Source organism: Tyto alba, unplaced genomic scaffold (genome assembly GCF_018691265.1).
Source record: "Tyto alba isolate M040663 unplaced genomic scaffold, T.alba_DEE_v4.0 Super-Scaffold_8, whole genome shotgun sequence".
Taxonomy (NCBI): Eukaryota; Metazoa; Chordata; class Aves; order Strigiformes; family Tytonidae; genus Tyto; species Tyto alba.
In genome coordinates this window covers 10,471,397-10,485,179 of record NW_024881329.1, presented here as the reverse complement: position 1 = coordinate 10,485,179, position 13,783 = coordinate 10,471,397, and the positions used below count along the sequence as shown (strand labels likewise).

The 13,783-nt window shown below is 44.7% G+C and overlaps 1 protein-coding gene across 8 annotated transcripts in view; it reads right to left on the bottom strand.

Annotated features, from left to right (window-relative positions):
* Positions 1-13,783, bottom strand: part of TEAD1 (TEA domain transcription factor 1) — a 162,336-nt gene that overhangs the window by 17,399 nt on the left and 131,154 nt on the right. For all 8 annotated transcript variants that reach the window (XM_033006797.2, XM_033006799.2, XM_033006798.2 and 5 more), the window contains one exon: positions 2,106-2,279. In XM_033006797.2, the coding sequence (XP_032862688.1) occupies positions 2,106-2,279 (174 nt within the window). The remainder of the gene's footprint in view (positions 1-2,105; positions 2,280-13,783) is intronic.

Below are 13,783 nucleotides of genomic sequence, written 5' to 3'. Positions count from 1 at the left end.
CTTCTGTTTTTCCCATACATGTTTCTAGATGGGGGGCACTGGTGTGAAGTTTATTCCTAGAAAGTCATTCATTGTGACTCTCGCTAGCCCCAAACAATGCCCCCGGCATTGTCTCGCTAGCCCCAAACAAACCTTCCCTCTACCTCACTCACTCAATGAGAAAACCCACTGGCCTATTTTAAGGTCATGGCTCAGGAAGGCATTCTCACCACATTTTTAATGTTAACTCGGAAGGATGTTAGCACTGTATGCTTTTTAATCTCCAAGTTAATACAATACAAAATTGTATTAAAAGACCATTATGTTGGAAGGCACAGTGAGGTTAGGAAATGTTGAAGTTGCCTGCACGTCCTGACTGCTGAACTGCAGCATGATACAGCCTTCAGCTGCAGGACTGCACCTTCGCCCTCTGAGTATCTATACATTATTTCTTTGTCTTCATTACTCAGTGTGGTCCAGTCCCTCTTTCCTGCACACTACCCAAAACCTGGGCTGAAAACAGAATTATTAATTTTATGAAGGTTTTCTTCATGGCATTATCTTGATGCTTTATAAAGAGCCACAAGTTTGATTTCTCTGTGACCACCTGAGGTGAAGGGATGGCATCACCCCCACATTACAGATTACAGGGAACTGAGGCAAGAGCATTAATGTGCACTGCTTGTAGGAGATTAAGCAGAGAAGGGTGGCACTTGAATTTTTAAAGTCATGAGTACAACACAGACCTTAATGATCGAAAGAAAATCTCTACTGCCTTTAGATACATCTTTGAGCATTCAGCACACCCGAAAATCAGTTTCCAGATTGAGAAAAAAGCAGAACATACAATGCATCAATGACCGTATCACAGATCTCTGCTGCTTCCACGTCTAATATAGAGTCTGAGGCTTATCAATCTCAGTGGGAACTCAGAATAGGCAAGTGATTAATTTTGCTAGTGGGTTTTGCAAGTATTTATTATGCAAAGTGGATTGGTGAGATGATGGCCCTCAGTTTAAGCCCAAGTTTTTCAAGGAAATGTATTTGGTGGTCACAGAATCTTAACCCGCAGGCTCCATTCCTCTGCAGCCAGATTTCTTCTGCCCTTACATTTGTCCTGTTCCCACCTCTCACATAGCTGTTTCTGCTGTGTGCCTTCATCTCTGTGTTTCCCCACAGGCTCCTTATCCCAAATGTTCGCTCTTCCCACTGCTTCCCTCTTTTTAAATCCTGAATATGCCCCTTTCACTGAGGTTTTGAAAGGCAAATTTGAAATACTTAGATGATAACTGTTGCTGTGAAAGGGAGTATACCACAAAAAATACCCCAACAAATTAATGAGCAGAAAAAGCTTTAGTATAAGCATAAAGTCCGGCCTGGAGATTGGATGATCCTTCTGGATGAACCTTTAGCATGGCTAACATGAGATTTTGTAAATACAAGAAAAATCTGATGTATCAATGAAATTTATCACAAGTAGATCAATATACAACACCTCAGCCTTCCATTCAAATTATTTTTTCACTCTTGCTCACAACTGATATGAACAGATATAACTTTTGGAGCAGAGCCCTATGGCTGACTAACAAAATGGCAAGGTGAGAGCGGATGTTCTCTAGGCAACCAAAAGATGTTTAAGAAAAACCCTGGAACTCTCCCAGGCTCATGGTCATCCCACTGCACACTCGGTTCAAATCCTACTTGGTCTATCTGCATAAGTGTGGACTGATTGCAGGACTGATACTTGCACTATTTGCATTTGGCAAGAGTTCAACATTTGAAACGCTAAAAAGCAGTCTCCACTTCTGCGGCTTCCCTGTTTTTTCTGGGACCACTAGATGGCAGTTCCCCATCTGCAACCGAGGGCTCTCGCTACCTGTTTGCTCCTGCCAGCAGCTGCCTCAAGCACAGTGGAGGCACGCATCTGCTTCTGCATGGCATCTGCAACACAGACTTCTTGTGGAGCTGGCAACAAGAGTGGCTCTGGGCCAGCGTTCCACCCGAAGGATATACAGCTTTGCACTTTAAAATAACAGAAGAAATTTCCACAAGTACCCCAAAGAGTGCTAAATATTAAGCACAAGCCTTATCAACAAGAAAGGTTCTCCACGTCATGTCTTACTCACCCAGAATTTTACGAGGAAGAAAGCATTTTGGGGCCCCTTCCCAAACAGTTCCTTTAGACCGCCCTTCTTTTCAGGAAATTTGTCATAAATCTGACGAATGTCCACTGATTCAAGCAACGGGTCACTGTAAGAATGGTTAGCGTGTCCAATGTGTACGAAGAGGTGTTTATTGTACTGCAAGAAAGAAACAGGAAAATCAGTGTTGTACAAAAAGAACAGAGGTTTATTATGGCATGGGTCTGTGTGTGCTCCTGCAGAGGATAGCGCGCTTTGATGGATTAAATGGCTTGCACATTACTCCTGGGACTATGATTTTCTGCAGTATGATTTCCATGAACAACTTTACTGATCGTGTCACAGCCCCATGTGAAGAAGGGTCAACATCAAACAACCTCTGTCCCTACTGCAAACCACAAAACACGGTCATCTTCAAGGGAGTAATTTACACTGAAAGACCCAGCAGCAGCACAGTGATAAAGAGCCCTTCGCAGAGCACGAGATGAATATACTCATGAGGAAAGCCTGTTTCTGCCTCTTTAAACTACGCTTTTTAATGGCCCATGTCCTCAGAGCCTGAATTTCTGCTAGTGTCACACTGTCCACACATATACACCTTCTGTTTGGCTATTAAAAAACCCCAAACCTCTATCTATAGCATATGCTAATGCCACTTAACTAAAAGAGATGGAAAGGATTTTCTCTTAACTCCAGACTGACAATAACAAGAAGGCCAGTTACTCTGTATTCTTGTTACTATAGGAGTGGTCCTCACTGTATGTCCTCCAGTATTTTGAACCATGTAATATTAAAGAGCCAAACTTTTACCACTTCCCTCAGGAGCTAGCGTCTACAGATGACCAGCTCTGCCAAAACACATTCAGCTTCAATTTCCTATTTCTTAACTTCATCCCATTGCACCTCATTATAATCGTGGGAATCAGCTCAGCAACCCCTTTCCTGCCCGGGGGAAATCCTTGGCCCAGTGAAGTCCACAGCAGACCCCTACTGAGTCCAATATGGTCTTTTAGGGGCTGCCATTTCTCCAAGATGAGAGCACCTTTCAGCACCTGAAATGAAAGCGGAAGGACGAACCCCAAAGACCCTCAGCCAGTCAATCAGCAGCTCACAGTGTCATGGGAGCAGAGTGAAGGAGCTCGAGAGTGGCAGGATTAAACATTGGGGGTTTTAACCATGCAGATCACAAAACATTTTGCTAACTCAATTAAAGGAAAGCTGGTATGTGGTCAATGAACACTAGAAAACCTTGACATATTGAACAGATGCTGTGTATAAGGTGCAATTCCCAAAAGCTAAGCACAAATAAAATATTTAAAACCCCAAAGCAGACCTCATTTAAGCTATTTTGATTACAATATACCTGCCGAATGAGCAAATTGAAATGACAAATCTAAATTAATTGGACATCTACTCAGAGCCTTCCTTCGGTGTAAGCAGAGTCTGCCCCCGCAGATGTCCAAAACTCTGGGGAAAAGGAAATGGACTGGCTAGATTTCTGCACTTAGGAAATGAAATTGAAATCTATTTAAAAATCACGTAGCACAGTGAAATATGAATTTATAATCAGAGAACACTCGTCTGTGTATGGGGCCAAAAATGATATATGGTCCGTGCTTTTTACAGGGTTGTATTTTTTTAACTTTGTGGAAGAAAAAAGGAAAGCATAACACTTTATTAAGGTGTTTGCACAAGCAAGTCCAAGTCTGAGAGTACCAATTCCATGGATTTTCCTTGCAGCCTTCTTTCAAAATAGCGCCATCCCAGCTGCTTCTGTGCACAGGTGGAAAACTTGCCCAGCCTTTAGTTAGTGCATGTGGAGCCTAGAAGGGGCAGCGCTGATCCAAAGAAGCCTGAAGAGGAAAACTGATCCTCTACCTTGAAGAGGAAAACAGGCATGGCAGAGAAATAAATGGGCAGTGGGGAGCTGAACAGCATGTGTGCAGGAGCGAGTGTGCCCATGAACGTGGGCCAGCTAGCCCTCACCCAGCACTGGTTTAGCTTGCATGCTGATTGTTTACACATGATACAGGAAATCCTTGTACTGGTTGGCAACCATGAGTGCCTACCATAACGGTGTCTGTGGTCAGATTTAGCATGTTACTTTACCAAGTAGTGGCAAAAACGGACGGTGAAGACATTTTAACATGACAAAACAAACAAGTCAAAAAAATGCAAAGTAATATGAGAAAGAACCGTGGCTCCAACTTTTGTTTTTTTGACGCTGTTGTCACATATCCAGCTTGCAGTACTGTGAGTAAATAACTAGAAGTCAGGCTGAACATTTTTTATGTATCTTGCTGCCTACTGAAAGAACGGGAATCAGCAAAATGTATCATCCCATATACCTGGGAATTGCCAGGATTGTAAGAAAGGGAGTCCAGAAACCAGCTCCTTGTTGCTTTCCTAAGCTACCAGGGGTGAAGCGCTGGAGGATGGCGCACAGGCTGGGTCACCGAACGTGGCTATCGATGGAAGCCTATCTGCAATCAGGCAAACATCTCTGTTTTTCAAATAAAATGATGAAAATTCTCCGGTAGAGGTAAGCACTTCAGCCTTCTCTGAAAAATTAAACTGAAACATTTCCCTTCCCCCAGCACCTCCATAGCCTGCCTAGGAGTGCCCAGCAGTTATGCTCTACCTGGGCATGTGAGATGCCCCAAAGCATCTCTCTGCTCTCCCTCGTTCAGAGTAAGGGCTTGAAAAACCATCCCTACCATTAGTGACCAGGTTGTTATTTATTCTGGGATTGTTTCCTCTCAGTCTTCTCTGCTGGAGTTGTTCCAGACTGTACAAATAACCACATTTTTATAGGAACAGAACTGAGGGCTCGGGTTCTCCTGCGCCCAGGAAAGTGTCCTCCCCAAAAGGGTGTCTCTCTCCCAGGCCCAGAGGTGCCTGTGGAGTGAAGGACAAAGGGAGAGCTGTATTTTAGTTTGGCAAATGCCAATTCCCTGGACAATTCACACACTGTACCTTATTCTACAAACCAGGAAAATATAAAATTGCTCAGTATCCAAACTTCAGTAAAAGCAAACACATTTGTAGGAACATGGACCATGAAGTCTTAATACTGTTTAAATACAAAAGCAAAGTTAAAGGCAGCTGTAAAGCTACCACAGTTGTCTGTGGAGCTCGCCAAAGTACCAGATGCTGCTGCAGCAAAATTTCCAAGCGGGTACAGTAGGACAGATGGTATGACATCACCTGACAACATTCTTAGGACAGAAATGTTTATTTTGATATTTTAATGTGTGATTATTTTCTCCTTATGTTGCTGCAATTCCTATACTAAGTATAATCATTACTAACCTAATTAGATGTGGCACATTTCTATGAACTAACAGATGATAATATAATATTTGGAGCAGGGTAAATGGATACTGAATTGATCCCTATCATTTAAAACAAACATACTCCATGACAGCAATTTATGCATAGATAAAAGCAAAGAAGCTAAGTTTTATGCCTACATTTTTGAGCCCGTTAGTGTATGAAAAGCTTAAAAACATCCTCATTATGTGGAGAATTCACTGTTATTTTTAGACAGAGTATTCCAGAGTCATTGAAGTACATTAGGTGCTGAGGAATTTGCTCATGCTACAGCATTTAAAGGATTTACATCCAGCACTGGGGTAATAACATGCTTTAGATGATGTAAACCATCATAGGTCAAATCCTGTATTTTCTGAGGATAAAAACTACATAAAAATACAAAGAACTTTTCTGGCAATGTCTTCAGCATCTGCATTACACAACATGCCCTGGAGATGGCCGCCTCTTACTGAGCTCCTTTCCTTAAAAAAATTCTAACTATCCAAAGAATGCAGTAAAGCCATGAAATATGACTGTTGTCAAATAATACCACAAGAAAAATTATAATCCACTTAGGAATTTAAAAGAACCAAGACAAATTGCCAATGTCAGGGGATACAAGCATTTAAGCTGGTGCAGAACAAAGACAAACCACCTACATTTGTTTTATCAGCCAGCACATATATTTGTAACAGCTCCTCACCGATTTTGCACTTACATTCTAAGGCAACAGCATCCTATGACAGTGAAGCCAACCCTCTCATGCTCCTGGTGTGGGCGAGCTGAGCATGCCGAGCTGCTGGGGTACCCATTCGGGTGCTGCTCCTGTCCATAGGGGCTGCCTGGCCCTACATAACCTCACTGAGCGGCACACAGGAGGTGAGCAGCTCCTTGGGCCTGCCAAGGCTGGGTGACGTGGATGGGGAGCAAGGTGGAAGGCGGGTGGCCCAAGAGAGGGCCTTGGGCAGCTGCTTCTTCAGGAATGACCTTGTCTGTGGGCACAGCACCCTGACTGCAGGAGCGCTCTGCCTTCCCGCTGCACCCAGGGGCACAGCCGTGATTTAACCACCCCCTGGATCACACTTACACACCTGGGAGTCATCCCTGCACTGGTGTGGGCAGTGTAAGCTCCTCTGCAAACACTGCTGGCCCTGCAGTGGGACAGTGAGCTGGTGGCTTGCTGGACCTCGCACACCCATGGGACAGTTGAGCAGGACAGGGAGGTGGCAGCACCCCGCTGCCTTGTCTGCCCCGCACAGCCCAATAACAGCACCTTGCTGGCTGGGATGCTTCGTCAACCTGTAAGTTCCTGCAAATTTCAAGCGTAACAATCACAAGGGTGAGGCCATCTATATCACTACTTGCAGCAACAAATCCCTATGAGAAAGTACCATGGGGAGAGGCTGGCAACTTGAATGGATTGTAGTCTTGTGTGCCCAAAGAAACTCCATCACCCAAAGGAGAAATACATTAGAAAGGCTCTGCTGCAGGTCTTCTCTCTCCCTGACACAGAGGGCCAGACTCTTGGCTCTCTTTGGACCAAATGCATTCTGTAATGGAGGCCACCAGGACTACTGCCGCAGCTCAGAGGGACAGGTAAGTGGAAGGCAGGTGGGGCAGCCTGAGCTTTTGCTGAAATGAGAGAAAACAGCACTGCTGAAGCACCCGGCACCACACAGTGATTCCCTCTGTACCTCCACAGACTGGTCCAACCCATCTTTTTAAACAGTACAGCAACTGTGCTTTTGGAGGAAAAAGGGGCCAGGTGGGGTGGACTGATTAAAAAACAATCACTAGTATATCAGCAGTCTGCGTGCGGCTCTAACCTCTACCCTACCCAGCCTCAGCTCTGCTCTCTTGCTGTATCTTGTAAATCTGACACTCTTTAATTTCCTGCTGATGTAAGAAAATCACTTGGTCTGCCAACAATTTCTCTTATTTCTACCAAAATACTAGTAACTGAGTATTTCATTCCTGTTGCTGCTGTTCTCCAATGAAGCAGATCGGGAGTTATATTTATAACATTTCAATGCTATAACTGGAGTCTGTATCAACTCCTGTTATTAAGGTTTTTGACACTTTCATGTGAAATGTTAATTGAACTTTCTGTGCTTGTATGCTACAATACAACTGCATGGTCAGCCTAGTCTGTCTTTCAGGGACCTCCACCATTCAGATTCCTGCCTGGATCCACTGAGGGATTGAGTCAGGAATGTGAAGTAAAAAGAGATCTTAGGCTACTTTATGGTTGCAGAAATGGGGGGGTAGGTGATGAACAAGGACGATTCCCAGCCCTGACACCTTAATGTTGCCCAGCACTTCCCAGCTATTGCCACAGGAGTCCCAGTGTGAGGCTGGGACTTGCTGGCTGGGCAAGGTGCTCACACATTTTCATCAGCCCTCCTGCAGCAGTGAAGATGCATCCTTCAGTTCTGGCCTGTCTGATTTGAGACCCTGCGGTCCCAATTCCAGAAGTGCTGAGTGCTCAGATGGGAAAATTATGCCTGAATATAGGAAGCTCTCAATAACACTAAGTATTCTGCAAAATCAGGCTCATGACAAATGAAAGGGGACCCTCAAAATCAGTGGCCCATTCATTCTTTTGCACCTGAACTTCTTGGTTTGTCAAATGTGAGTAATAATGCTCCTTCATCTAAAAAATGACTGCACTAATACATCTGTGAAATGTAAATGGGGGGAATTATTAAATCCATTTGGAGGAGAGGTTAGACAGTGCACAGCAAGCAGGGCACAGGGCCACGCATTTCAACAACAGAAGAAAACAAACTACTGAATAGTTGCTTATCAAAGAAGGGCCATCTACATCTATACTGAATGACGCAGGAACAACTAAACGTGAGCATGTAATTAACTGCTGCATGTAGAGCAGATGCATGAGGACATTTCTCAACTTCTGAGAGCTTAACTTTGCAGCCCAGATAAGCAGTTCTGGGGTAGGTGTAGGGATGGGGGGAAGCTGCGGTGGAACGAGATGGGAAAACGCGGGGCAGAGGCAGAGCCGGGCGCACAGCGCGGGTGGACGCTCGGGGTTCAGCCCGCGGGCAGGGCAGGCAGGGTGGGGGCGATGCACGGCCGCAGCCCACCGCACTGCCAGCGCCAGCCCGGCCCACGCGCAGCCCCGCTCCTCCTCCCTGCGGGAACAGCACAACGCTGTGCAAGGCTGTGGGAGGCAGAGGGCCCCCCACTGTGACGACCCCCCTGATTTTACAGCTCTCATGGGCTCATCGCAGGGGCTGTGCGCCCGGGCTCTGCTCCAGCTACTCCACAGCCTCACCCACTCGCTCCTTCCCTCCCACCTGACTGCACGCTTCCCCGGTCAGAGCCGGTGCCCTGCGTAGCGGCCGGCAGCTCCCCCGGCCCTGGCTCCCCGTGGGAGTGCGGGCCTGGCAGAGGGAGCTCCCATCGCCGCTGGCGCGTCTCTTCCGTTGTGCAAAAGCAGCACTTTTAATTCTGCTGGGAAATTTCCGGCAGCAGCGGTGGGTTTTGAGAAAAGGGAGAGAGCGTGTGGGAAGGCAGCAGCGAGAGCAGCCAGGCCCCAGCAGTCTTTCCACCCGTCCTCAGCACTTAACGCGGGATGACTTCAAGGAACAAATTGTGCTCAGTCTCCCTACCCATTCCACCATGCTTTCACCCCAGGATGCTCCCTTGAAAAGCCCATGGCCTGACCCTATAACTGGGCTGGGGGGAGCTGGCCCAGGCCCCCTGCCACATCTCTGTGGGGTCCCCTGGGAATGCCACAGCCAAGGGGTCTGCTGTGATGCCGCAGTTTCAAGATAGGAGCCTGTGTCAATACTGCACCCCCTTAAAGTGATTTCTTGGTGCTTCTAAATATGGACACCTGAATATGAGCATGTTACAGAGTATGACATTTGCTTCCCAGGACCAACACGTAGCTCTCCAGCACTGCAAAATAAACGACCCTTGCATTTAGATAAACTTTGTATGATTTCAGATTAAAATGATCTCAAATCCTGAATCTGTCACTCCAAGATGTTCATCCTAATGTGGGTTTGCTTCCTCGTCCTTTCACATCACCAAGATGCTAAACCAAGGACTTCCTTACAACTGAAACGCTGAACTGGTTTTTATACTGTTTACAGGGAATACGGAAAGGCTAAACAATGCTTATAACAATGGATATTGTTCAAAGATGGAGGGCTTCTTTTGAAAAGATCTCATTTATTTTTCATCACTTAGGTGGTTTGATTAACTTTGGTGAATTTTACTGCATTTGGCTAATGATGGCAGGCTGTTTTTATGGCCCTTGAGCAATTGCTTTCACTTTCTGGTTCTCAGGCACAATTCTCCCTGGGCTCACAAAGCCCTTTTACAACAACAATAAAACCTGAATTAAAACATAAAGAATATTTTATTTCTTCACCACTTTTAAAATAAATTTTGAAATTTGGACCTAACACAATCTGACAGCTTGGATAGGTGGATTAATACTGAAAATGCCCATCAACTATGTCCTTTATAGTTCTATATAGATATTTTAGATGTAAAGCTGTCTGAAGTGCTTGCAGTCAAAATGAATGTGGCAGCAAGAGTGAGAAATGTCGAAGAGGAAAAGAAGGGCTTTTTTTTTTGTTGGATGCTGGCAGGGTTTTTTTCCTGATTGGAAAGCAAACTTGAATAATAAAATAATTGAAATTATTACAATTTCAGTGTTATAGTCTTTGAATTTTATAGCTACTTGTGTAAAAGTCAATTGCTTAGATCCCTTCTAATCTGCTTGCATACTCAGTTTACATTTGTTAGGGAACATGGAATTACTTTGCTTAAGCATTTGTCCTGAACTTTCATAGAACCACTACAGTAGAAATGGAAAGCCTCCATTAAGGAAAACCTATCTTGAAAGCAACAGATGGGTACATAAACTCATTAATCTGTTGAGAATATAGTTATATAGGGTAGACAGTAATTAAAGGTAATTAAAACACTGGTGCTTGGACCTACAAGGGCAGCTCATATGCACCATTTAGGAGCTGTACTTGAGCACAAAATGCCACAAAAGGAATATACATCTTGACATTTGTAAACTGAATTGATTTTCATGTAGAAGGAGGAGTAATTTTACCCATCGTTAACTGCATTCAGTATTCCAAAATTTTGCAACTCTACCATCTTATGTCTCCCAGACTATCTTCTGCCATGCAGAGTTACAGTGAGGGTTGCTTATTGTTTCCTTTCTATCATTTTTTCTTTTGTAAATGGAACAATTTTGTGGCTAGGCAAATGGAAAAAAGTCTTCAGCCCTCCACAAGTGACAGGACTCTACAGAGCACATTTCCGACCCACCAGAATGCCCACTCTAAATTAACATAACTGCCTGACACTGAAGGGCTTTGGTACTTTCAAACACCAATTACTACTGGAAGAACCCCAGAAATGTTTAAGGCCTCACTCCTACAATGAATTCCCTGTGGGTAGAACCTTTGTGGTCCACTGGTCACTGGGAGTCACCATGGGCAGACAAACCTAAATTTCTAATTGCTGTACGGGAATACAGACTGCAAGGGAGCTCCCAGGACCACTGAGTCCTGGTCCCAGTTGCCAAATAATGCCAAATGTCAACTAAGCCTTTTTCAATAAATTTCCAGATTACATTTTAAGGTGGAATTGCCCTATTTTCCCCCACTATTGTGAGGCTTTCTGGCCTGGTTTTGGATTGGGGGAGAGTGAGGAAGGGTCATCTTTCTTTTAATAAAACGATGGAAACACATTTGATCAAAATAATACTTCATGTCATTTTCTGTAAAGAGTCAGAAATGCAATGAACATTTTTTTTTTCCAGCAGATATATGAGAACTCTTACATGGCTCTCATGCAGCAGTGTATACATATATTCATTTCTGAAGTCAGCAAAGGCACAAAGGCATACAGGAGATGCTGCAACCACAGCACAAGCCTATACGACTTCATATGCACAATGTGCAAAACACACATCCTGCCTGGCTTGCTGATTTTATTATTTCAAAAGTAATAAGACACCATCCTTTCTATGCTGCACAAACCGTATCTGCAATAAAATGTCGCACCAACACAAAGAAAGATGGACAAAACCACAGGCAGGATTCACATTTTCTTCAATAGTACTAAAAGAGGCTGGGGGCTGGCTCTCACCTCCGAGGAGGACTTTGGGTGCTTGCTGGAAAAGTCTGTGCATTGGAGACAGGGAAGGCTGGCAGGAGGCAGGGCCCCTCAGAGCTGTCCCTGCCCAGTGCCTCTCCAGCAAATGTCCTCTGCGTTTGCCATGGGAACTGGTCACACTGCCTTGGGGTTGTTTTCTACGCCTTTGTTTAAGATCCAAATAATCAAATTTATTTCATTTAATCTAAATAATGCTTCTCCTTTTTCTGACTCCCCCTTCCCAGGCAGTGGTGGTAAAACGCTGCCCAAGGGGGGCTCACCCCTCGGCTCCCCACGGCACCCACCCAGCCGGCCCAGGCTGTCCCCACGCAGCCCTCACACAGCACTGCCCCACTGCGCTTGTAGCGTGGGTGTAAAGAATGATCTAAATTGGGATTAATGCATGACTGGGAATTGACTTTTCTTCGTCTCTCACTTTTGCAGTGTTACAGCACACAAGTAACCGTTTTTTTAAAAACAAGTCTGGGTAGTTTGATGCTCTTGCTTCTCTAGTAAACCTCCTGCGTAAAAGTTCTGCATTTAAAAGGTGGGTTTCTTAGCAGTATTCTTGCAAGCTGGGACAAGCTCTGGTGGGCCTTGCTGTACCCTCAGGAATTCCAAATAATATTAGTTTACTCCAAAAAAGGCTTTACAGAATTTAGGGGGCCATCCTGTGTTTCTATTCAGGCCTCAGCTCCTTCTCTGCAATGTAAGTGGATGTGTTGCATTCCTCAGAGCCTGCACCTGCCTGAAAAATGAAAGCCCCAACACGGCCCCCAGCCGCCAGCCCACACACTGTGCGTGAGCACAACCAGCTCCGAGCCATGCCGCCACGGCCCAGCGGGACCCATGGCTCTGTCCCCTGCCCAAGCAGCATTTTCACAGTGTGATGGGCAATCTCATATTATCTGTTAAGAGTGTACTTGGTTTGAGGGAGATTTTTCTTAGAGGGAAAGACATAAAAGTTACTCAGGTGTTGAACTCTCGGTCATTCTTTTACATAAAGCTGTGCAGATACACAGAGGCTCTACACCATATAAGCCCATGGGTTTTGCAAATACTTTTGCATTATAAAAACCAATGGAAAAAGGATAATTAGGTGGTATACTAGCAAAACAGTAAATCAAAATACACTGAAATGCCATTTCATTCACATACAGCACAGTAACACTGAGAGTTACATGGCCACATCCTGTTTTCCCGATAACCTCGAGGCACACACATAACAATCTCGTGTGCAACAATCTGGGTATGGCAGAGCCCATAAATCAGCAGGACATGTTACATGGGGTCAGCGAGCCGAGGACTCTGAAAGCTGCGTATCGATAAGGCTGACGGATGAGAAAGCCTGGATGTTGTGCTTCTGCATTAGAAATACAAACTACTGTCTGGATGAACTCAGGGCTAGGATCGGAGAAGGCATTCCAGCAGTGGACTAGTCTGGAGACCACTAAGATGAAGCTTTAGCCCACCAGAGCCAGGACTGCCAGGAGAGCGTGGGGATCAGGGCTATGAGAGGGCAGAGGGATTCCAGGGAAACTGTGCAGTACCTAATAGTCAGGTAAATGCTGAGATAACTGTACCTGCTGCCAGACATTTCCTCCCTCAAAGTTACTTCAACCTGGCAAATGTGTCATTTAGCAAACCAACACACTGCCACATATTTAGTATATGAATAGCTGAGATATGATATATTTTCATTGGGATGTTTCTCCACCAGGAGCATTCCTTTGTTGTAAGGTTTCTGGGCTATGTCTCCAATCTCCATTATGCAGGGTAAACACTCCCTGGATAACACCCCTGGCCAGAGCCCATAAATGCTATGGTTTCCAGTGCTGAATTATAAAGAGCAAGTGATAGCTTCTCTCTGCTCCAAGCTACTGTATTTTACTAGACATCTGAACAAGAATGGCCATTCTATATCACCCATTCATGACAGTATTTGCTTTTCAGAAATTATCTCAGCAAAAATTCTCAGGTTCGAGCTGAAAGAAGCTCTTGGATTTATTTGCAATGCAGTAGAAACAGTGCTAGGCTGGTAACAAATGTTCTTGGTAAATATATGATGATTAATATCAAGGTTCAAGGCTTACTGGAATAAATGAAACGTGCATAACTACTCTTGCAGGTATAGTATGGAGACTAAAAACCAAAACAAACCCAAAAACTTCATAAAAAAAAAAATCCCCCCCCAA